Source organism: Oreochromis niloticus, linkage group LG18 (genome assembly GCF_001858045.2).
Source record: "Oreochromis niloticus isolate F11D_XX linkage group LG18, O_niloticus_UMD_NMBU, whole genome shotgun sequence".
NCBI lineage: Eukaryota > Metazoa > Chordata > Actinopteri > Cichliformes > Cichlidae > Oreochromis > Oreochromis niloticus.
In genome coordinates, this window is record NC_031982.2 from 11,731,555 (window position 1) to 11,755,192 (window position 23,638).

General features: G+C 40.9%; 3 protein-coding genes across 3 annotated transcripts; 1 reads left to right on the forward strand and 2 right to left on the reverse strand.

Moving 5' to 3' along the window:
- Positions 1 to 243: 243 nt before the first annotated feature.
- On the reverse strand, positions 244 to 7,858 carry LOC100692578 (mitochondrial import inner membrane translocase subunit TIM44). The gene is made up of 13 exons (XM_003438000.5): positions 7,730 to 7,858; positions 6,653 to 6,757; positions 6,203 to 6,367; positions 6,006 to 6,086; positions 5,673 to 5,822; positions 5,108 to 5,241; positions 4,925 to 5,010; positions 4,597 to 4,689; positions 4,219 to 4,343; positions 3,607 to 3,657; positions 3,310 to 3,399; positions 3,076 to 3,186; positions 244 to 2,753 (listed from the first exon to the last, which is right to left on the reverse strand). The coding sequence occupies exons 1-13, from the start codon at positions 7,757 to 7,759 to the stop codon at positions 2,634 to 2,636; spliced, it is 1,341 nt and encodes a 446-aa protein (XP_003438048.1). The 5' UTR covers positions 7,760 to 7,858; the 3' UTR covers positions 244 to 2,633.
- A 755-nt stretch (positions 7,859 to 8,613) lies between these two features.
- Positions 8,614 to 13,172, forward strand: LOC100692846 (ras-related protein Rab-11B). Its single transcript, XM_003437755.5, has 5 exons — positions 8,614 to 8,834; positions 11,185 to 11,380; positions 11,628 to 11,821; positions 12,046 to 12,126; positions 12,463 to 13,172. Exons 1-5 carry the CDS (start codon positions 8,795 to 8,797, stop codon positions 12,606 to 12,608), a joined length of 657 nt encoding a protein of 218 aa, XP_003437803.1. The 5' UTR covers positions 8,614 to 8,794; the 3' UTR covers positions 12,609 to 13,172.
- A 1,757-nt stretch (positions 13,173 to 14,929) lies between these two features.
- On the reverse strand, positions 14,930 to 20,305 carry LOC100702058 (E3 ubiquitin-protein ligase MARCH2). Its single transcript, XM_003438210.5, has 5 exons — positions 19,977 to 20,305; positions 18,109 to 18,418; positions 17,804 to 17,999; positions 16,952 to 17,161; positions 14,930 to 16,294 (listed from the first exon to the last, which is right to left on the reverse strand). The coding sequence occupies exons 2-5, from the start codon at positions 18,291 to 18,293 to the stop codon at positions 16,139 to 16,141; spliced, it is 747 nt and encodes a 248-aa protein (XP_003438258.1). The 5' UTR covers positions 18,294 to 18,418; positions 19,977 to 20,305; the 3' UTR covers positions 14,930 to 16,138.
- Positions 20,306 to 23,638: the final 3,333 nt, after the last annotated feature.

A 23,638-nucleotide genomic window follows, 5' to 3' on the forward strand; every position in this document is an offset into this window, starting at 1 on the left:
AGCTGCAGTCAGACAACCAAGGAGTCTCCAAAGAACTGAAAGAGGTTAGTTGGTATGAGGACATCCATACTCGTACATCACAACAGACAGCTGAGGGATCAGCCCCCGCCCGCCCGATATATTGACCCCGGGGTAGAACCTAATCTATCAGCCCCGTATTACCAAATCTATAGGTTTACCAACCAGTGTCAATAGGCATCTATCAAAGCAGGTCAGTTTTTAAAATGAGAAAGCAGACACACATAATGCGCAGACTTTAATTTACTCATTCGAGCACAAACACGCAGTATTCAGATGTGCTGACTCGGGGAGAGGCTGGATGAAACAAATCATAATACAGCGCTCTTTATTCTGCTGACTGACACAGAGAAATAAAGGAACTCTGAATACGTCGTGGGTCAGCTGTCATTTGCTGTAAAGCAATCTAGTCTGACTTGAACTATTAGAATTTCTCTTTATTCTGACAAAATAAAAACAGTATGTACAAGGACAGTTTTTACAGCAACACAACATGACTGAAACTGAGGTCCTGCCTGTGGCGCCTCTAACCTTGAGTGATCATTACTGCCAATATGCAAACATCACTATCTCTGAGGCAAAAAATACGTTTCTCCAAAGTGTGGATATTAAATCACAGAAACTTCACCCCTCTGACATTTTGGCATTTAATGTGGGATCATGAGAAACAGTTGTGTCTTGTTGTAATCACATTTTGACTGCTGGTGGCAGCAGAGAGTCCAAAACAGCATGGTTCCAGTTCAGAAAGAAAGACACATGCTCAATAAAACAATATAAAAAAATAATGTTTAAATATGAGTCCTCTCAACTGTCGTCTTCATAAATAAAAGTGCATGTTTTATGGCGAGTGTGTTTTTTTAATCACCAGGAATGACTCCAACACAATTGTCACATGTTTCTTTCAACACTATCACAACCATGTGATGGATTACACAACCAAGACTCATGAGAAGCAGAAGGCGAGCACGGTGTGGCCATCAGACACATCCATGACTTTCGGCCATCTGCAATAAACCGCCTCGTGCACTTTAACCTTTAATGGAAAGTGCTGTGCTTAAAAAACGCACACATCCACAAACTCAGAGCGTCTTTACAGACGAGGTACAACATGAAGCTTAAAGACATTCATTATGAACTGAATGAAGCTGGAACGCTACAGTACGATCAGAATGTGTGTAATCTTTACTTACATGAACAACGATATCTATACGTGTCAATCTACATTCAAGTTCAAGTTCTCATCGTCATCACTTATGTCTCGCAAAGCGACGTAAATGTAAACCAAACAGTTCAGCTGAAAAATGTGCAACGATTCCTCAAACATCAAAGCTGCCTCAATGACTGGAAAAAGTAAGGCGGTCCCATTTCGGCTCACAAGCACGACGACGCTGAATATAAGCTTACACTAATAAGTAAATACTTTAGCTTCATCACCTCAATTTCTCAATTTGATTTCAAGTCCCAGTAAACTGTAGTCTTGTCTCGGCATGACAGGGTGGACGTCGTTTGTTTTATCCTTGTTTTACTTTTTAGTTTGACCGTTACTCTTATGTAAAAACCAGCAGGAGCAAAGCAGAAACCAACACAGTGAGCACTGAAGGATCTGAGAATTTTGTTTAAATTTTCTGGTCGTCAGTAGACCTTCAAACACTGACACTGAAGAACATTAAAGCTCTTGCAGCTCTCATCCGTTCTTTCATGGTGATTTTGAGAATTCATATTTTAATATTAGGCCCTAAAAAAAAAGCATTCCTTAAAGGCCGGTTTGCTTTGACTGAGAAAAAATACTCTCTCTGTTAAACTCAGCTCAGTTGATCGCTGCTTGTTCAATGCTGTTGATGCTGTCTACACAGGAGGCAGCTGTGGTTCATCCACTGCAAAAACTGAAGCATATTTTTATGCTTTTAACATGCACTACAGTACCCATAATGCACTAGTCTCAACATTGCGCCCAAATCCATTCACTGAGGACACAAAAGTAAAACTGAAGCTGCTCTATTAAAGTGTCTCCTGTGCACAGATGATTCGAAGGTCCCCATCACAGTCAACAATTTCATCTTCCAGCTCCATTATTTAACCAGGATTAATGTAATTTAGGTATAAAACATCCCCCTAAAGACCAACAGATATCACAGACTGCATGTCCATTTTTCTCCACTGTCATAACAGGATTATTTACAATCAGCCCACACAGCCGTCCAGTATTGATGAGCTATGCAGCTTAGATGAAACAATGCAGGCTCCTGGCAGGTGGTGAAGACGCAGGTCCATCCACGCTGAAATTATTAGTTATGCAGTATATTCATACTCCAGTCAATCCAAAACACTGAGCATACCAGTACAGAAGACTGCACAGACAAACTTAACTGAATGTGTCATAAACTATCTCCAAAGTTAATTGGATCTACATGCCAGAGGGTGATCAATATGCACGCCTGCACATAAATCCTCTGGGTACAAATGGGGAAATGGTACTCTTTCACACAGCAGCAGGGTTTCCCTCTTCTCACTTTGTTCAACTTAATGTATAAAGGATGTGCAGCTATTCCAGGTATGTGTTTTTATCTCAGTTTGTGTCCCCCAGATGAGCCACTGTGCTCCTGCTCCTCCTCCTCTTAGAGGACCTGCTCAGTGCTGGAGGCAGAGATGTCCAGGAGCCTCCAGGCAGCACTGGGGTTCAGCTCCTCTTGGTCCCGACACAACGCCCACACGTACATCATCCTCATCACCTTCTCCTGTTGAGGGAGAAGAGAAGAAACAGTGAATTCCAAAGAGTTTTGCAGACTTCAAACTTTAAATGTAGTGAGTTAATAAATGATCTGGCTTATGATGATATATTTGAGGCCTCTAACACTGCTAACAGCTGAAATCCGATGATATCAGACGAGTTAATATTGCTGCATCAAACCCATAAATTTGAAAGACGTTTAAAAATGGGCCTCTGTTATAGCCCACTGATCTGATTTCAGCCTCTTAGTGTTGTTTACTTCCTAGAGGAAGCTTTGATGGTATCCATTAGATTCCCTATTCTAGCACGGTGATCGTGAGTTGACTGACCGGATCTCCTTCCACAATATCTCCTTTGGGGCTGCGAATCACCATGACAACCTGAGCCTGGAAGGTGATGATCAGCACAGGGCCCTGATCCATCATCTTACCCATCGCCAGCTGAAACACAGGGTGACAAAATGAACAGACAAATGAAAGGAGAAAGGGAAAAGCAGAAAACAGGGAAAAAGCTTTGTAATAAAAGCTGCATGATGGTTACCGAGCATCAGGGAGAGCACTTACATCTATGTTATCGATGTCGAGTACTTTAGACTGGAAGAGAAGCCCCAGAGCTCGGGCCTGCTGGATGGGGTGGGCAAGCTGACTGTAGGTCTGAGTACAAATACACATAACACACATCTAGCATTAAAACATGCTTCCCACATACTGTATGCCAGCTAAAATGCAATTACTGAAAAAAAGGATTATGTGTATTTGTAGACATCACAACTTAATAACTTCTTCTTCACATATGTCCCCTGTATTATGGCAACACCTGTAGAAACTGCTTTTGTTACTGCGTGGTGTTTAATAACTCACAGCTTCATAGCACCAGTCCTTTAATACCTCAAGCTCGCCACGGATGATCGCCTGCAGAAAGGACAAAGATACCGAATTATAGCTTTAAAACATAAAAAATAAAAATCTCACAGGTATGCTCAAATTATTTTAGCAAATCCCACATCTCATACTTAAATGAGCACAGTAAACTTTAGTGAATTCATTCAAAATCAGAACATGCTGAGATCATTTTCTGCTAATCTAAATCAAGACTTCAACTACACTCAGTGCTCTCCTCCTGATATAATCATAAACAGCATTTTATTTATTTATTTTTTTTACATAACAAGCATGTAAGACTTACAAAACTGTATCATAAGCTCTTGGATCCCCTCAGTTATCTGAATGATGTATTTAGCTGCTGAACTTGCTTTAAACTCAGTAATCTAACAGCTGAACTCAAACAGAGGACAGGAAATTCATTACTGGATCTGATCCAAACTAGAGTGAAAACTCAGGCTAAATGAACCAAGACTTTCATCAATTAGTCTCTTCCTAACCTCCTCTTTAAAATACCCCTCCGAGAAAAGCATTAAGGGAAACAGCGAGAGTGAAGACAGACACAGCCAGAGGCTGGAGGAACCCGTTTACCTCCAGTATGTTGGGGATGATGTCTTTCTCACACTGTTTGAGGAAAGAATCTTTGTCAAAGCTGGGGTCTGCCTTCAGGATCTCTGTCAGCACCTCGGACATTTCCGTCTTAGAGAAGAGACCACCTAGGAAACAAAGGCTAAAATCAGAAGCAGCAACAAAAATCACTCAGTACCACAAATTAAATGTGTAACGTCGAAGCTGGTGAATATCATCAAATATCTAGAAGATCTGTCAGCACCATGAAGCATGTAAAAAGGATTTTTTTTTTTTTTAATAAGGAGAACAAGATTTGAGGTCTGGCGAGAACAATCAGATAAAAGGCTTTTACAGAGAAAAGGAACTCCAAATTCAGGATTGAATGTGGTGGAGCATTACCTAGGAAGTCAGTGACTCTGTCAGTTAGAGCTCTGGATGCTCTGATGAGGGCATTGTCACTTTCGTCATATTTCATCTTCATCTCGAAGATTCCTGAATGAAACAAAAATGGAGGTTGAACAGATTAGACATGCCTCCACTGATTACGGCAGGTACATTCTGCACCTGTGCAAACACGCAGATCACTGTGCAAACACCTCATGACTGCACTTCATTATTAGCTGATCATTGAATCTACAGTCAACATTCTACTGCCCCCTGCTGCCATAAAGAGAAATTACATATAAAGACATCACACAAAGCGGAAAAAAACAGACGAATTTCTTACTGTTAAAAACTACGTTGTTGTCCTTGAAGTCCTTCCATTGCTGGGACCACTTTGAATCCTTGTGAAGGACGACACCCATGGCCTCTCTGAGATTTAAAAATGGAGATAATTCACCGCATCAGAGAGGTGGGTGTACAACAGCTGATGTCATTGGACTGGTTTTGAGATCTAACATTTACTCACTCGTTGGCCTCGAACACTCTGGTGTTGTCATCTGCACTTTTAGACGAGAAATCGCTCCTCTTCCTCAGGTGAGAAGGAGCCCTGTAAGGGCCGGCGTCACCGACATCTATCTCCTTCTTCATGGATTCTACACCCTGCAGAGAGTTTGCAGTTTTTAATTATAAACATAATCAGAGTCTAAACCAAAATTTTAATAAAATCCAAAAGTAAATTCAAAGTTTAAGCTGCTTCTAAAGAAACAGTTTCTAAAGAAAGCAGTAACAAAAAGCAGCTGAGGAAGGCTTTTGTAAACATTTTCTAGCCCAGAACGTAACAACTATTTGCCAAATATGACCTGAATTAACCAACAACTGACTGGTGTCTGAAATCTGCACGTATGTTCCCGTGAAGAAAGATGTGTGAACGACTAAATGCTAATATTCCAAAATCTCCCATTTTCTCCCCTGCTGTAGTCAAAACATCTATAAAGTCTGGCAGACACCTGGATACCAACAACAATGTACAAAAGATGAAGATGAGAGGCTTTAATTTGGACATCTATAGACGTCTCGTTTTGTTTTCTGACCTGTGAGATGGCCTTGAACGCGTTGGTCCGGCCCAGTTTTTCTCCACCCTTGGATAAAGACTCAGCAGAGCCTCTGGCTGTCTTGGTGGCCTCCTCCACACCTTCCTTGATCTTCTTCCCGATGTCACTACGACTCACTTCCTCGAGACTCTTTGATCCAAATGACACGCAAGCACACAGCAAGTTTCATTTTATTAACGATGTCCACGTAATGTTTTTTTTAATTGGAAAGCATTTTTAACAACATTATAACTTAATGTGAACTCTTAGTGTGCGATTCCAAATTAAATTATTATATTTTCATGTCGGGGCTGTCAATCGGGTTGGCCTTACCTCCTTAACGGTCTCTGATAGGGAGCCCAAGGTCTTCTTAAACACCTCTGATGTCTTCACTGTCTCTGCCTCTATCGATTTCTGATGAGAAATTTTTAAAAAACAACATTAAAATTCTAGAAAACTAATTAAATATAATAAGCTTGATTATGTTTATCTTTATATATAATATAAATCAAACCGGCTAATGTTCTTACATATTTTCTGCGGGCCTGCTGAAGGGCGTCGGACTCCTCGAGCCTTTTGGCCTCTTCTCTGAACTTCTTTATGTTTTCCTTCATCTCCTGATTCTTACTGAACTCCTGACGAAGGTTATCGACAAACTCTCCCAGAAAACCTTTCCGTCCTGAAGCATATCGCACCTGATGACAAACACAGAGAAGGACTTTAGCTGGACAAATATGTGCACCAATAGAGTGAACAGATTAAGCACATGCTGCGACTGGAACAATGAAAAAAGAGAAAAAAACCCAAACAGAATCTATGCATTGCTTTTCATAAAACCTTAAACTAAAAAAGGGCATAAAGATAAGTAAACCCAGGACTTTAAGTTAAAAGAACTGTTTAAATTAACAGGCACAACTCTACATTAGCAGTGATTTAATAAGTGAGTCTCTTGAGGGTGAATGGGAGGTGTTGTTGGGTACCTGCACAGCTGCACCTGGGCTCCTGTGCAACCTGTAATGATCTCCCCTCCACACTGAGGAGACCAGGGTCCGGGAGCTGAGAGCCAAGGCATTTCTGCCAATCAGCTGCAACAGACACACAGAATCAGTCAGTCATAGTTAGCTGGGAGCTAAACCGGCACGTAATACCATACTTCTAAAATATATCCCTTCATTTGGTGAAGCTCTAACATGTTCCATGAGTGCGGTTAAAACCTGGTGACTGAGACTAATGCAGCACATCATCATCCTGTCAATAAATAAATAAATGTCTTCCGCCCTAAGTGAGATATTTTCATCCTGACAAGGACAAATTCAATCATTCATGATCCAGTCTTAATAGATTTCCCCTCTAATTGCTAACATCTGTCCGTTATTTTATAACTTATTTTGATGGGTGTACATTTAAACATGAGAAATTAGGTGAAACATGCTGTGGCAGCAATGATCTGTTTTGGTGCGTTTTATCCTCTGCCTATAACAACGGCATACACACGCTATTACAATTTTCGACCCTTTCTAAAAACCACGAACGCACCATATTCGCTGTCTGTGTAAATGAAGCGTGATCAAGTCATTTATATTGAAAGGGTGGTTCGGTTATTTGTCAGGAGACCGAAGCTAAAACGAGTGGTCACCGCTGCTCTAATTAAAACTGTAACAGCTTTCGTGGTTTTATGGCAGCGAGGTCACTGATCATCTTTGCTCTAGTACCTGACTGCATGCAGGCTTCTAAAAGTCGCATTTTCAATGAAATGTGCCACTCAGGCACAGACACACAGAGTCAAAACCTGAATCAGTACAATGGGATGATTTTAAGACCCCAGCAGTTAAATAACATTAGTAAACCTCTGCCGTGTGTCTGATGAAACAAGGCCCTTTCTAACGGACATCTCGCGATCAACTCGCGTAAAACACACCAGAGTGCACACACTCTAAAGCGCGTTCACGTCACTGGGCATAAAGAGACTGATGGCAAAGCCTTGCGAGTTTATTCCCTTAACCAGAGAGTGGGCCCGAGGCTCGGCGACTGCAACGAAGGACATGAATCTCACTAACCTCGTAGCACCGACATACGGAGGCTGCCATCTTGATCTTGAAATGCGCGGAGAAGCACGTGCGTTCCTGCTGCGGCAGCTGACGCTGTGCTCGACCAATTGGAGCAGAGTTGGTGGGCGGGGGGCGGGGCGGGGCCAAGTGTCAGAAGGACATTAAAGGGAAAAGCCACCCAAAAAATACCCCCCCCCCAAACTATTATGTTTTTAAAGAAAAATCAAATAATTTATGTTTTTTAAAGATACATTTTACTGGTAGTTAAAACTAAAAATATTTGCCACGGCCTCATAGGGTCTAAATGGGTTTAAGGCGAAAGCACACTAACGTATGTGACGTGTAATCACCACTGAAGAATATGTGCAGATGTCTATAAAAATATCTAAAGACATAGAACATAACAATAATAAACAATTACATAAAATAAACATTTTATTTAAAAAAATACACTTCTTATCACATTTCTCTTTTATGCAAAAGAGATATCATATTATCTACAATATCTAATTTATCTACATTGACTTTTAGGTTATTTTATGTAAATGCACAGTCCCCAATTTCTCACTTTTTTCTCTCTCCATGCAGCATAACGTTTTCTAAAATTTAGCTTTCGAATCTCCTAAAATATTTCAGTAGCCAGTAATGTATTGTTGGTCTTAATTATATTATTGTGTGCTGTGAATAGTACGCCTGTTTTGCACACACACTCTCACACGCGCCACATAATGTTAGCATAATGTCTAAAGATAATTTAAGGTGCCTTGACCTTGTTATTCATTCAGAATTAAACACTCCTCTGAATGTGGGGACCAGATGAATGGTAGATATCTGCTGGCATGCCAGTAAAGCTCGCCCCCCGGAGGAAACTATGCGAACTGCAGGGACTCCTCCCCTCCCTCTGCAGAGTTGGGAGCTCTCCCCTTCTGCGGCCAGCTCGCCTTGACAGCCAACACTGGCGCAGAGTCTGAGTACAAACCTTTACCATATTTTTCTGGCATATAGCGAAAATTCATACCCATACTTTCCACACATCTTCTTCCGGAGACAAGCGCTGCAGCGGCCTCGTCTAGAATGGGGAACCGAGACGATGAATACGATTTCTTGTTCAAAGGTAAAAAAAAAAAAAAAAAAAAAAGAAAGAAAGAAAGAAAGAAAAGAAAAAGAAAAGAAAGAAAAAAAGATGACTGCATTCCCCTTTACACGGGCTCACATCGACTAAGCAGAGCTTTATGAATGCTTTATGTCTTACTGTGTCTGTGCTGTGAGCAGCTGTGTGCATTTATTTAAAGGAAACGGAGTTTTTTCTGGGAAACTGCCCGGATGATAGTCGGTTCGTGTTATTACAATATAATGCTGTCATTGTAACATTACAACGCCCGCAGTTATATTTATAGGTAAAGGACGCAACACCCTGCGCGTGCTCAGCTTTTTAAAAAATATAAATAACCGAGCATAGCATGATTGCACGTTGGAGAATTTCCACCTTTATTGGATCATATTTGATTTTTTTTCTCAATCCTGTTCATGAGGCTGATTGAAGGCCTATTAGCCTCTACCTCTTACTGATCAATACGCTTCATCGCCAGATCAGGATGGTCCTCAGACAGTCTTATTGACACTGTAAATGCAGAAGCTTAATGTCTTTTGTTGTCATGTCAGGCAGTGGGCCTGGTGGATTGTCTGAAGCGGTACCAGACTCCAGACTCGGGTCAGTGTTTATCTTCTCAGATGGATCCAGAATGCCTTTCTTTGATCGTGATATCAGCTCCTGTGGCACATTAACATCCCAGGCCTGTATAAGCCAAAAGGCCATTTAGATGTAACAAAGTATCCTCTGTGGGATGAATAGGGCATCTGCCGGAGGCGAGGGCTCTCTCTCTCTCTCTCTCTCCCTCTCTCTCTCTCTCTCTCTATGCTCCAACCATCTTCTGTGTACACGGCCGAAACAGGAAGGGCAAGGCGGCCTTAAACTGTCGATTCAGGTTTTGATGAAGCCTGTTATCAGCTTCCTGCAGCCCGGAGCAGCGTGATGTCGTCAGGGACAAAGTTCGGCTCTTTTTTCCGTTTGTCGAAGGAGAAGGAAAACAGAAAGGCTCCACCTCTGCTGCTCTGCTGTGCAGCTGACACCAGCTCAGTCCCCGTCCTCGAGCCTAACCAACCATGCACCTTAAAACAATGCGTGAACAATGTCTTCTCTGAGCTTCACGTCGTGCTATCGGTTTATACTCTACGGCTGAACTCAGGGGGCATCTGGTATCAACTTCCAGTAAACTTAAGGTGTTTGCAGCAGCTGCTTTAACGCACGTTTGTAATCCCTCTCCTGCAGATCCTGATGGAGGCTATTTGAAGATCAAGTTTTAAATCAGGGGAGATAAACCGAGTAAAGCCTGGTTACCTCAGTGCTCTCAGCGGTTTATTTCATATCACAGCCCTGGCTGTGTTTTACCCCGACTAACCTCTGGATTGGTGAAAAGTCACAATCATTTCAAAGGTGTGATAATGAGCAGTTTATTTTGTTTAGCAGATGTTTAGTATTTTCATCAGTGTAAAAAAAGGCTCTTATAAAGACTCCCATCATATCATGATAGTATTGTTTAGTTTCCTGGTGGTTTTATATAGAATCTTCACGCAGCACAACATCATTGTTTACAGTGGACCTCCCCTCAGGAAGTACAAGACCTGCAATCTTTTGTGTGGATGATTTTTTTGTCTGTACACAAGCTTTGCAGTTGTTTTGTTGCTACATGTGGCAGAGAACCCAGTCATATTACAGAGGCTCTAAAAAAAGAGTTACATAGAACTGCTGCACACTGCACCCTGGTACATTTATCAGGTATATGAAGGCAAAAAATTGATATTTTTGTGTTTAAATGTGTGATGAAGATAAACGAATCAGACACATTTTTAAACACTATTGAGTTATAACACTCTAAGCATCTTGACTTCAGTGTTTTATTATGTCATTTCTTTCATTATTCACAAATGATTTTTGGCCTTACAAAAAATAGAAAGCCCCAGGCTTCCACTGACACCATGATTTAGAGTCATTGCCTTATATCCATCCATCTTCTTCCACTTATCCACTTCAGGGTCACGGGGGAGCTGGAGCCTATCCCAGCAATCATAGGGTGAGAGGGAGGGTACACCCTGGAGAGGTTGCCAATCTGTCACAGGGCCTAACACATAGAGACAGACAGCTGTTCACACTCATACCTACAGAATCAAAATGAACCTCTTTGGACTGTGGGAGGAAGCCAGAGTACCCAGAGAGAACTCAGACAGGGAGAACATTAAACTTGGATTTGAACCCAGGACCTTGTTTTGAGGCAAAAGTGCTAACCACCACATCGCTGTGCCGCCCATTGCTTTGTAACATTTCCTGGATTTGACAACACAGGGCCCATCCCCTGCCTCTCCCATCCCACACTCCTACAATCATCGTCTCCTCTTTCTCTTCACAGTTGTGTTAATTGGAGACTCGGGCGTGGGGAAGAGCAACCTGCTCTCTCGATTCACACGAAATGAGTTCAACCTCGAGAGCAAGAGCACCATTGGGGTGGAGTTCGCCACGCGCAGCATCCAGGTGGACGGCAAGACGATAAAGGCTCAGATCTGGGATACAGCAGGACAGGAGCGCTACAGGGCCATCACCTCAGCGTGAGTCCGATGTAGTGTTGTGCACATGCATCCGCACGTCGCCTCTGCGTTGCAATCAACGAAGACACCATAAACTATACAGACAAGAAGACTTTTGTACAACAGTAACAGAAAGATCACTATTGTTGAGAATGTGTTTTTTTTTTTAATTAATACAAAAAAGAGTGGGGTGAAAAAAGTGTCTTTTTGTGGGCCAACAGGCAGCCTGGGAATTCACTCTTAACATCCATCTTGGGTCCTTCTACAGATACTACAGAGGAGCGGTGGGAGCGCTGCTAGTGTATGACATAGCCAAACACCTGACGTATGAAAATGTGGAACGCTGGCTGAAGGAGCTGCGAGACCACGCCGACAACAACATCGTCATCATGCTGGTTGGCAACAAGAGTGATCTGCGCCACCTCAGAGCCGTGCCCACAGACGAAGCCCGCGCCTTTGCAGGTACTGCTTCAGATCTTTACTGGGGTTTTTTAAAATAAACATTTGCATCACCATAGAGACTATCACAGGAACTAAATTTGAAATGATATGCATGATATGCTGCTTTGTTGTGGTGAAATGTTTCACTGTAAACAGACTGACACCAGAGTGTGCCTGCTGCAGAAAGGTTATTGGTACAGTGATGTTTTACTCTTACTAAATCTGTTTTCTTTCCCATTCCACAGAAAAGAACAATCTGTCTTTCATAGAAACTTCAGCCTTGGACTCAACAAATGTTGAAGAAGCCTTCAAAAATATCCTTACAGGTAGGTGTGCTTGTGAATGGAGGTTGAATGCCAGAGCTCCACACGTCACTAGAATATTAAAAAAAGATAAAATCACACACACAATGAGGCATGAAATATTTGGTTGATATGCAGTAGATTCAGAGAGGATGGTTATTTTTGGTAGGTTAACTTTTTTATTCTTTATAAAGGTTTTTTTTTTAATAATAAACTGTATTAGTCGGGTATTGAGTGAGGAGCTGTAAAACTACCTCCTCACATCTCACATTAGCACATTAGTGGTTGTAAAGGTAAATTATGCAAGCTTTTAGACAGAGAGAAAGCTGATGTTTTCCATTTCATCTTTTCGAAAAACAGAAATTTACCGCATCGTATCGCAGAAGCAGATTGCCGAGCGGTCTGCCCATGACGAGTCCCCGGGAAACAACGTGGTGGACATCAGCGTGCCGCCGACCACAGATGGCCAGAGAGGAAGCAAACTGCAGTGCTGTCAGAACCTGTAACCCATTGCAACGGTCCCCTCCTTACCTGGGTCAGTTATTAATTGAAATCGACAGTGTTGACATGCTTCCATCTGCTCGGGATGCAACGTTGTCTGAATCTGCACTTTTTAGAAATCAGTGGAAGCAGTTCCTTTATGCCACTAACGATCAGTCTCAGAGAGAAGTGTTTGAATTGATTTCAAGTTGTAATCTGACCCAGGAACAGTCTGCTACATTCGAGTGCAAAAACAGGACTGAAGGTACCACCTAAGCAGCTGCCACAGTTAACCCCGACGACGTAGCAGAATAGCCTTTCCTGACACCTTAGAAGCCTAGTCATCTGCCTGTTTGACAGTTAATGCAACACACTTGGAGGTCTGGGTTTCCAATCCTGTTTGATCTGTATCAGCAGTCCTGTTTTTGGGCTTCTCTCCTCCTCCTTCAGTCATCATCTCAAAAGTGGTTGTGACGCTGCTGGCGCTTATTTCATTTGTGTAAAATATATTCTTTTTCGGTTTTGATTTTGATAGCTTGTCTGCTCACACACATTATATTAATGCCATGAAATTAAATTTTACAATATTATTTACTGTCTCTTCTGTTTTTTTTTTTAGCAATATACACAAAGTGACATGTTGAATGTCTAGACCACTATCTCACTCCACAGTAGTGACTGCTGATGCATCAGTAGCCTTTGTCAGCAGGGTTTAACTTCTGCTTTGGGTAAAATTGAAGCTACTCTTTGTACATTCATTGGCCATTTATTACGTATACTTGGTCAACTGCTCGTTAAACACAATTATGCAATCACATGGCAGTTCATGGCAGCATTTAGAGCAGAGGTAGGCAACTCCAGGCCTCAACTGCCGGTGTCCTGCACGTTTTAGATATCACCCTGTGTCAACACACCTGAATCAAATGATTAGTTCATTCCCAGGCCTCTGGAGAACTTCAAGACATGTTGAGGAGGTCATTTAGCCATTTGAATCAGCTGTGTTGGCTCAAGGACACATCTAAAACCTGCAGGACACCGGCATGCGAGACCTGGAGTTGCCTACCTCTGATTTAGAGAATTGTCAGGATGACCTGCTGAAATCCAACCTAAGCATCAGAATTAGTGAAGAAAGGTCATTTTTGGTGCCAAACAGGCCAGCCTGAGTATTTCAGAATCTGCTGATCTACTGGGATTCTCCCACACAACTATCTGTCTCTACATAGATATCCAATAAGTGGCAGTTCTCTGGAAGAAAATGTCATGTTGAGGTCAGAGGAAAATAGCCAGAAGGCAACAGTAACTCAAATAAACATATCTTACAAAGTATGCAGAGGAGCATTTCTAAACACGCAGCATTTCCAACCTAGTAGCGGCAGACGAGCCCACCAGATGCCATTGCTGTCAACTAAAAACAGGAAATTTAGGTTACAATTAGGACAAGCTCACCAAAATTGGACAACAGCAGACACGGAAAATGTTGTACGGTCTGATAACTTTCAATTTGTGCTGTGATATTAGGATGCCAGGGAAAACAACATGGAAAAAATGGATCCATCTTGCCTCAGATCAACAGTTTAGGTTGGTGTTGTAGCTGTAATGGTGTGGGGATATTTTCTTGGGACACTTGAGGCCTTAGTACCAAATGATTAACAAAATGAGCTACATGTTGACTTTATGCCATTAAGAGTTAACACAGAATTAACACAGTTCTAAAGGCAAAGGGAAATAAAAGTGATCCAAGATGGTCGGGTATTATTGTAAGGTCTTGGCTGTACAATATAAAAGGCTTTGGTACTATATACGTAAATAAAATTGAACTGAATTAAAAATAAGTGTACACAGGTCTGAAAGAGTTATTTAAATTGTGTCATCTGAGTAGCTAAAAGAGGAAATCACTATTTAAGGTAAGCACTTTAACTCATTTTCAATCTGAAAAACAGCTAAACACATCTTTATTTGGTGGTGGTGAGGGGTGTCTAAAGACAGGTTGGGAACCACGACTGTATTACTTAGCAAATAAATATATTTAAAAGCATGTGTTTAAGGTCAAACCCTAACTATGGCATGAAAAACAGGTTCAGTGAACTTCCTTTCTGAAATATGGTGAAGTACAATATAGCCTAAAAAGGAAGTATAAATGCTTCAGACAGTACTTGAGTGAATGTACTTTCGATCATTGGTTACATTCACTGTACAAAGTGCACATGCAAAATTTCCCAACACAAACGTATTAAACAGGAGATCGGTTCACTTTTAGATTATGGTACAACTCACAGTTTATTCAGTCATCTTCTCTGTGGAATAAGAAAAAGAAAAGAAAAGAGCACAAAGATCACCCACATCCGAGTCCAGGAGTCCCTCATGTTTTATTGCACAATAACCCAATTTTCCAGGGGATTGCAGCAGGAAGACTACAATAACACAAAATACTTTGTCTAACAGATGCTGCATATATCGTTTGACATCTCAGAACACGTTTGCCTTTTTGGCCCTTTACGAAGCACCAGTCTGCTCTGATACACCTGTGTTTTTACGTTTCCCAAAGCTGTATTCTGCTCTTTTTAAAACTGCATCACTTATGATGTAAGACATTACTACTGGTCGTTGCTAGGCAGCTCAATTGATGAATGGTGCATTTACAAGTGGAGCAGGGCTGTTTGCTAATGCACTTTTATGACAGTAGAAGAAACATAATCCGATTAAAATGTAAACATGTTTCCACACCTTCAACACTCGTGTCCTGTATGTTACTGCACTGCCATCCACCAGCTGGAGTTAGTGTTATCCCATATACTACAATGCCCACTGGCCCCCGTGACAAGTGTGATTAATACACGAGACCTGCATCAACAGGAAAGTGATTTGGTTTGCACTCTTCAGACAGCAATGGAAAAAAAAAGAACAAAGAAAAAAAGCTTTTCCTGGAAAAATGAAGAAGGGTTCAGATTATAGACAAGGACAGTGGTATGAGCGAATGTCGCCCCCTACTTGTCAAAAGGAGAACAAAAGAAAAGATTATTCACAGAGACTTTGTCAAACATTTTTTTTTTTAGATTATTATCCTCCGCCGGGCTACTGCTTGCCCATTGTTGCAAAACAGCTAAATACGTAGTGAAGGGGCTTGGGGGAATTATAGGTAGTGAATATGTTTCATATTATACTGTAGTAGCATGCTGAATCAGTTATATCCTGCTACATTAGCTTGTGTCTTAGTATTTCATAAGTTTGTGACAATGACTTGAAGTCCGGCTGATTAGTCCATTATCCATGTGTCCAGGCATTCGCATCCTGGCACTGATGACAAGTTTGTTTTCATCAACAAGGACTCCTGAATGAGTTCAAAAAGTTCAAAACCACTTTTGTGGCTAGCCAATACCATAGTAGTTTACATCAAGTGCTTTAATAAAGAAAACAGAAGGGGGGAGAAATAAAAAGCAGTTCTTCCCTCAGAATGGTCCATATGAAGTGCAAAAGTTCATTAATATGATTAAATTTGTTTTTAGAGAGTGCTTCAGCGGGCTCTATTTTAAATATTCCACTTGCCCCTGCTCAGCACTCATACGATGGTCTCGTCAGTCATTTTCTTGGTCGACTTGGTTGGCACTGAGCGTTGGGTAGTGTGTGCCCCTTTCATGTCGGGCATTAGCAGGCGCACTTTCTGATTGGTCCTCCTCCACTCCGAGTACAACTGACAGTGATACCGAAATGACACCTGAGAGTGAATGAAACGAAATAGGGAGGGGGCGAGACAAGAGGTAACAAAGGACAAAAAGACAGACATCAATAAAACTGGCACAAAGATATGTGAGAGAGTAGTACAGATGCAGCACAGCAACTACTGCACGACAGGGAACTGAAACCTGAGTAGAAAGGCCGAGCTTTCAGTCAGTTTGACATTTTCAATAATGCTTTTGCTGAAGATGAAAGGAAAATGCTTCAAAAAAAGCCATTTAGATTACCAAAGCCTAGTTTTAGACCCTGTTAAAAACTCCAGTTAACGAAAGGTAGAGTAAAGCCAACTTATTGTCAGTATTCGCAATCAGCTATGCATGTATGTGCAGGCGTTCTGTTTCTGTTCCAACACTCAAATAAACTGCTCCAGGCCACAATATATTCCACATGCCTTCACATGTCTCCACATCTGACTGAAGCTGTACCCAGAAACAGTACTGTAATGTCTACAATAATCAAGGTAAGAGCAATGACCTGGACGTGTGCTCGACTTGGTATCATATCTGAAAATCTAAGCTCATTTTTTTTTTTTTTAAATATGTATATCTAAACTACCTTAAAAACACTAGGATCTACTTATGGGCAAAAGCCAGAGAGGGAAAAAAAACCCCAACAAAAACATTCTGCAGCTGGTTACCAGTGTCCAGAGGATGTAGATAGTGAAGAGGGCGATGGTGAGGGCAATAAGGCCAACAGCTTCAAGTCTGCTCTTCAGCTGCAGGTGGTCCTGTGCGCCCCTCAGACACAGCCAACCGGAGATAGCTGCCAGGGGTGTGATAAGAAGGAAGCAGGCCATGTCGCAGAGCAGAGTGCGCTTCTCACTGCGAGGCCCCGGGTCCTTCAGCCACTGCAAAAGACCAAATTGGGAGGGTCATTTATGCGACTGAATCAAGCACATTAAAGGATTAACTGATGTGTCTTAGATTATAAAAACAAATGTTAGCTTTAAAGAGGAGTGAGCTGCCTGCATGACGTAATTAATAAAGCCACTGAAAATGGTATTCTAACCGAACGCTATTCACATAAGGTCAAGCAAAACAATCCTCAGTACACGCAAATGATCCCACTTGCTAAACATGTTACTTGTTGGCACAGATACTTGATGGCTTAAATTAAATCTTCCATATGCTTACAAAGCTGAAAGTATCAGTACAAGGCAAACGAAGAAATAATCTCCTTGCTTTAGACAAAGCTCACTGGCATCCATCTCCTTAACCTCTTATTGAACCGAGGTTGGAGCCTATCCCACCTGACATTAGGGGAGAGGTGGGATACACCCAGTCAATCACAGGTCTCATAAACAGAAACAGACAGCCATTCATGCTCCCACTGAGCCATACAGTCAATTCAGAATCACCAATTAACCTAACAAGCGTTTGTGGACTGTGGGAGGCAACCGGAGTGCCCAGGAATAAACCCACACACTGACCGCTTTTTATAAAAAACCATAAAGAAGAGAAATGAATTCACACAGTAAAACTTTTCTAACCTGAGTGAGTGGCTGTGGTCGCCTTTCAATAGTGAACTCGGTGTGACAAAGTTCACAGTAGCTGGTGTTGGAGGATGACAGCCACTTCTCCAAGCAGCTTTTATGCACTTTACCCAGAGTGCCAGTGCAGTCGCAGGGCGAGAGCAGCGTTTCCCCTCCAGCTCCCTCGTGACAAATCCGACACATACCCACGTCACTGTGCGAGAGACAGCAGAGCATTGAAGACAGAAAAGTAACAATAACATATATAAAGTTTAATTACAGTACATTTATTTGGCTACCATGCGCGTTTCTCACTCCCTTACCTCTGTGAGCTCACCGCTTTGACCACGGTGGAAAGTGGGCGGCCATCTTTAGCCGTAACCTTGGCAATGTACTGGGCCTGCGCGGTGGAGTCAGTCTCCTCTGAATCCTTGGAGGCATCGGATTCGGCAGTGCCAGAATAATCACAAAGGGAGCCAGGTAGGTGACAGCAGCCTGACGAAGACATAGTCAGCTGAAGGTGACAGCGACGCAGATGAAGGCGGAGGCGAATTTGAAAGGAGCTCTGATCCAAAAGGTGATGTTCAACTCCACTTCTTCTCCTCCACCTACAAAGCTATCGCCTAGTGAATGCTGGAAAAGATGAAGACACAAAGTATGGTTGGCTTAGAGTATTACTTTATGCTCTTAATTTTCCTGAATATGAATAGTGATGGTTAGCATGGATACGTGCACATATATATGCACATAAATGTCTGGCCATAGGTCCCCCTAGCCCCTAGCTTTAAAAAAAAATGTCGCAGAGGAAAACAGAGAATTTAATAGTGAGTGGTTAGATTTGTCTGCTTTCACTGCCAACACTGCTAGCTCACTGGTATGCTTGATCTGCAGCTGGACTTTAGTCAAAATTTCATAAAAACATAAAAACCTTTTAAAAAAAATAAACGAATAACATAAACGCTTGTACTATATTTAAAGCTATTAGACTGCTGTATACTTTATTTATGACCAAGGTTGGCTACTTTTAATTCAATTCATCTGCACAATCACAGGCAGGATTTAAAGTGGCCTGCAAAGCTTTACAGCTATTCTGATTCAAAGCAGGCCTAGTGATATTATCCCATCAATTATTGATAACAAAAATGATTCTAAAAAGTATTTCCTTGGTTTTGCTTTTTAGTATTAAAACTTCATAAATACAAAAACATGTTGTAATAGTGTAATAAAATGCAATGTTAAAATACAGAATAATCAGAAAGACTGTAATAACCTGTCACTTTTTCTCATGGACAATAACACAGCATACCACAAACCACCACCCTATGTACACATTTAAACTGAAAATTGTTTTCATATTTATGACTTTTTGAAATGTGTATTTCTCTATATATACTTTTTGGTAGTTTTGAAACTTGTTAATATTGTTACATTTTCAGATGTTTAGTGATTCGTTTGTTTTTTCTCATCAAACGAATATTAACCCAGCCTCAACTTACATATAACAAATGTCATATGGTTTTCAAAAAGTGCCAAACGTGACATATTAGGTATTGGTGTGAGTTGCAGCCCTGAAAAAACGTTTGAATATTTTAGTCCAAAAAAATGATGTCTCTTAATAACTAGTATCTGGCTTCAACAAACTCTGAGGGCAGCACACTGCGGTGTAGATATACATTTCAGATAGACCTTAAGGACACTAGGAGTGGGATCAGGGTGGCCGTGTGTTTACCCATACCTGTCCCTGCAATCCCTGCAATGTGATTTGGTCAATAACGCAATCTTATGTAGCTGCCTTGAAAAAAACTAAAGATAAATCACAAAAGACAGTGTGCCAATATACTCGTGTATTTAAAGGTGCATAAAGCAAGCTTGCTGATGTTACCGTGATGACTTAGTACTGTTATCGACATGTTACACATCAAAGGCCAGATCAAAATCCGACTCTATTCCTGGTACATGACCGAGTTGCTTAAAATTTCCCAGCTGACATTAATTATGCCGTACATGTCCATATCCCCGATACAGTAACGCTAACATGCAGCGCCGACGAAAGCTAATTTATTTAATAAAGCAACGTACGTGTACAGAACATAACCAGAGGCCAGCGAACAAGCTGAAATATGATACTTGTATAGAAAGTCCCATCGCTGTGGTCAAAATCACAAACAGGCTGTAACGTAAATATACTCACCCGACGGCCTGCCTTTTCTCGGCTGGCCTTGGCCTTGGCCCTGCGTTGGCCAGACACAAGCTAGCTGAGCTAACTGGACAGCTCTAGCTACAAACTATGACATTGACGTCTAAACAGAAGCTGACGATAGAAGGGGATACAGAAGACGATCGTGTGCGCTGCATCCTCTCCATGTCTGGTAGTGCAAATCACTGGGGTAATTTTCTCTTTTTTTAGTGCGGAAAATACACGGCTGCCAGGATTACTGGAGTCAGCTAACGAGGCTAACTGACTAGCAACGGGCAAGCCTACCTCGGTATCCCTCAGCTGTGGACTGGTCACGTGACACAATGGTGCCTTCATCGTCATTAGCAATGTTTTAGTGCTACATGTTTACATACATGTTCGGGATAATAGGGATAGATGGAATATGTTGTCAGAGTGAGTGAGTAAAAGTGGGACTGCTGAAAAAATTGACGATAAAGGAAGTGTATATAATCACTTTTGTTTATTAACTCAAAGTCACTCAGCAGCACAAAGAAACTTAAAACGAAAGGGACAGATATTCCCAGCATTTTGTTGTGGCACAAACACCGTTTTATCGATTAGAAAATCAATCTAAATGCCCTACAGTTCCAACAATACAAGTTCTGAATGTACTTTTGATTAAAGTGTTTCAGTTTATTTTCCCTCTCGTTTTTCTTTTAAACTATCATTACTTGCTTGATTTCAATGACGGAACAGTTATTAATCTCGTCCTGGAAACATCTGTATTAAGCTATGTCAGAAAAAAACCGTTAGGTGGCAGCATTTAGTTAACCCTCTCAGATTGTTCCCTAGTCCACCGGTGGTGGCGCTGTTATTCCAAAATTTCGTTCCACGGAAATTTTAAAGGTTCGTCAGGGGTTTTGAGGAGGCCCTTGGAAAAACATGGGTAACGTTGATTTATGGACTCTAGGCTTGAGTGAAATGATAAAATATATGCGTAACAGTCAAAATGGCTTGTTCAGTTTTGCAGCTGAATCTTGAAAGCTAAACCAACCTGTGGAAACAGGATGAAGATGTGGTGCAACCAAAGAAATTCAACACTTGTTCCAGAAACAACACATAAAAATAGCCATTTGACACTTGCAAAAAATAATTCTGAGGTAGACTACTTTTATTGTTAAGTATCTAAAATTTGTGCTGCTCCTTCTACTTTTATAAAGAAAAAGTTGTTTTCTCCACTTCCCTATATTCATTCTCAAGTTAGTGCTTTGGAAAACCTAAGTGAGCATATAAATACCAGTATGATGCAAAATTGCTGAGCCACCACTCATTTCTTTATAGTTTGCTTGAAAGGAGTCAGATTTTCTGGCACATTTTAGATGGTCTTGAGCAATACTTTTTCAGGCTTTATGACTTTAAAAGGTTTTCTTTAGACTGGCTGGTTTTTGGTTGGTTTTTTTTTTTTGCTCTTTCTCAATTTATTCCTTGTCGCTGACTATCTTCAGAGGAATGTATTTGTTTATTAAGTCACTTACTACTGACCTATGAATCTTTCAAGCATACAAAAGTACATAGCTCAAGGGATGGACCAGTGTTGTGTCTACACATAAAAGAAAGCTAACCAAAGATCCAATTTTAAACTGTATCTCTAGGTGTTTCTTTTTCTGTAGTTGAATCTATGAAAAAGCCAAATGTAACCCAAAATTCCACAGACATGAAATAGAAATAAATATACATTTGTACACCAACAAGGTGCAAAAATACAATTTCAAGGTATTTGCCAAAAGCTTGACATGACAAATGACAGGAATTGCTGTGGTCACACCAAATGTTGTTTTAATTGTCAAAACTCTGTTTCTGCGTCATATACTCTATTTCCAGGTATGATTGCACATTTTTGATTGCTGCACGTATTTCCCATTTTCCTCGCAAAATATGAAGAAATGAGGCTTGGCTCAAGACTTTTGAACAACAATGTAATTTTAATATTGTGTATATAAAATTTGTGCATGACTTTAAAATACGGTCCATCTACTTTAGATAGTGTTTTAGGCCCGCTACTGGTTCTTTGTTTATTATGTTTGATTCATTCAATTCAATTGTATTTATATAGCGCCAAATCACAACAGCAGTTGCCTCAAGGTGGTTTATATTGTAAGGCAAACACTCTACAATAATAGAGAGAAAACCCCAAAAATCAGATGATCCCCTATGAGCAAACACTTGGCGACAGTGGGAAGGAAAAACTCCCTTTTAACAGGAAGAAACCTCCGGCAGAGCCAGGTTCAAAGAGGGGCAGCCATCTCCTGTAACCGGTTGGACGTGAGGAAAGGAAGACAGGACCAAAGACATGTGGAAGAGATCAAGAGATTAATAATACCTATGCTTAAATTCAGAGTTGTGTAAAAAGTTCATAGGTCAATGTTAAGTGGCTTAACAAACTAATCCTTTAAATCTTGACCTGCTACTCTTTTTGATTTTATATTGTTGACTATTTCATTTGATGATGTTTTACTTCTCTTAATTTATGGATGCTGTGATTTTTATATTTAATTGCTTTTAAGATGTCATTGAGTGCCTCGAAAGGAGCCTGAAAATAAAATGTTTTATTTTTTATTTATAAAAAAAGGTCAGGTACAAGGACTGGTGAGGACTGAATACCAGTGAAAAAACATTCAATGTCAAAATATGAGGAAATTAAAACATAAAGAAAGAGTAGCTTTCTTTATGTTGGTCCACTCTTGATATGTTTTGTTGTATTGAAACTATTATTCTTAATGTAATTCTGCATTGTAGCAAATTTCAAGACTGATACTCTGATTTTTCAATTTCCCAATATGGTGTAACCTAAAATAGCAGTGTCCAAATGTAATTTTTAACCTTTCTTTAAACAGAATCTATTTTTGTCACATCACCCTGTCTAATCCTCTCGATCGTTGCCTCTTCTTTTGAAACCAAACACTGATAGTGAAAGGGGTCTGTCGCGGTGATAGTGATGTCTAAGCATTAATGAGAGCGGGGGTTGTAACACATACGCACACACGCGTGCACACAACTCAGAGCCTTTCTATCATTTCCCACCCATCCATTTGGTCAAAGTTCAGCACAGATCATGAGATGCTACAGTACCTCTGTGCATGCATGGGATGTCATGAGACATGCATCAGTGGACTTTAACCCAGACCGACACACAAATGGGGTTGCAACTCATTTACTTAACATAGTTTGGTTGTCAAGTTAATTAGCTTTAGAAATTGGGTAGCCATGATGCTAAATTGTGTGAAAGTAACAGTTATATAACTTATCAGTATTTCTGAAATATGTATAAGTTATTAGTAAAAAGCTACTTTCAGCTGCTCCCTTGTCACAAGGGGTCGTCACAGCAGGTAGCTTTGCATGTTTGACTTGGCAGAGTTGTCCACCAGATCCTGACAGAGCCTCAAAGGGGAAGCTATTACTATCATTAAAATAATGTGTGTTGGTTCTCCTTGAGTTTTTGCAATAGTTGCTTGATTTATGACTCATTTCTGCTGTCATAAATAAAATGTATGCTCTGAAACAACTCTGAAGCATTTTATATTACACAGCAGAGATTTAATTTGTGACTTTATCTCAGCCATCAGAGAGAGAAGTGAGGTGTGACAGTCAGCCAGGGAGAGACAGACTGGTTGCATAACTTATTCACAGCGATTTGC

Bases quoted from the DNA above. Each gene is read 5' to 3' on its own strand.
- LOC100692846 (XM_003437755.5), top strand. From the start codon at position 8,795: ATGGGGAACCGAGACGATGAATACGATTTCTTGTTCAAAG. The intron at 11,381-11,627 runs GTGAGTCCGATG...GTCCTTCTACAG, and splicing joins TACAGGGCCATCACCTCAGC to ATACTACAGAGGAGCGGTGG. The intron at 12,127-12,462 runs GTAGGTGTGCTT...TTCGAAAAACAG, and splicing joins CTTCAAAAATATCCTTACAG to AAATTTACCGCATCGTATCG.
- LOC100702058 (XM_003438210.5), bottom strand. From the start codon at position 18,293: ATGTCTTCGTCAGGCTGCTGTCACCTACCTGGCTCCCTTTGTGATTAT. The intron at 17,162-17,803 runs GTTAGAAAAGTT...GGTCTTTTGCAG, and splicing joins GACCACAGCCACTCACTCAG to TGGCTGAAGGACCCGGGGCC. The intron at 16,295-16,951 runs GTAACCAGCTGC...ATTCACTCTCAG, and splicing joins TCTACATCCTCTGGACACTG to GTGTCATTTCGGTATCACTG.
- LOC100692578 (XM_003438000.5), bottom strand. From the start codon at position 7,759: ATGGCAGCCTCCGTATGTCGGTGCTACGAG. The intron at 6,368-6,652 runs GTACCCAACAAC...GTTTGTCATCAG, and splicing joins GCCCAGGTGCAGCTGTGCAG to GTGCGATATGCTTCAGGACG. The intron at 4,690-4,924 runs GTAAGAAATTCG...TGTTTCATTCAG, and splicing joins CAACAACGTAGTTTTTAACA to GAATCTTCGAGATGAAGATG.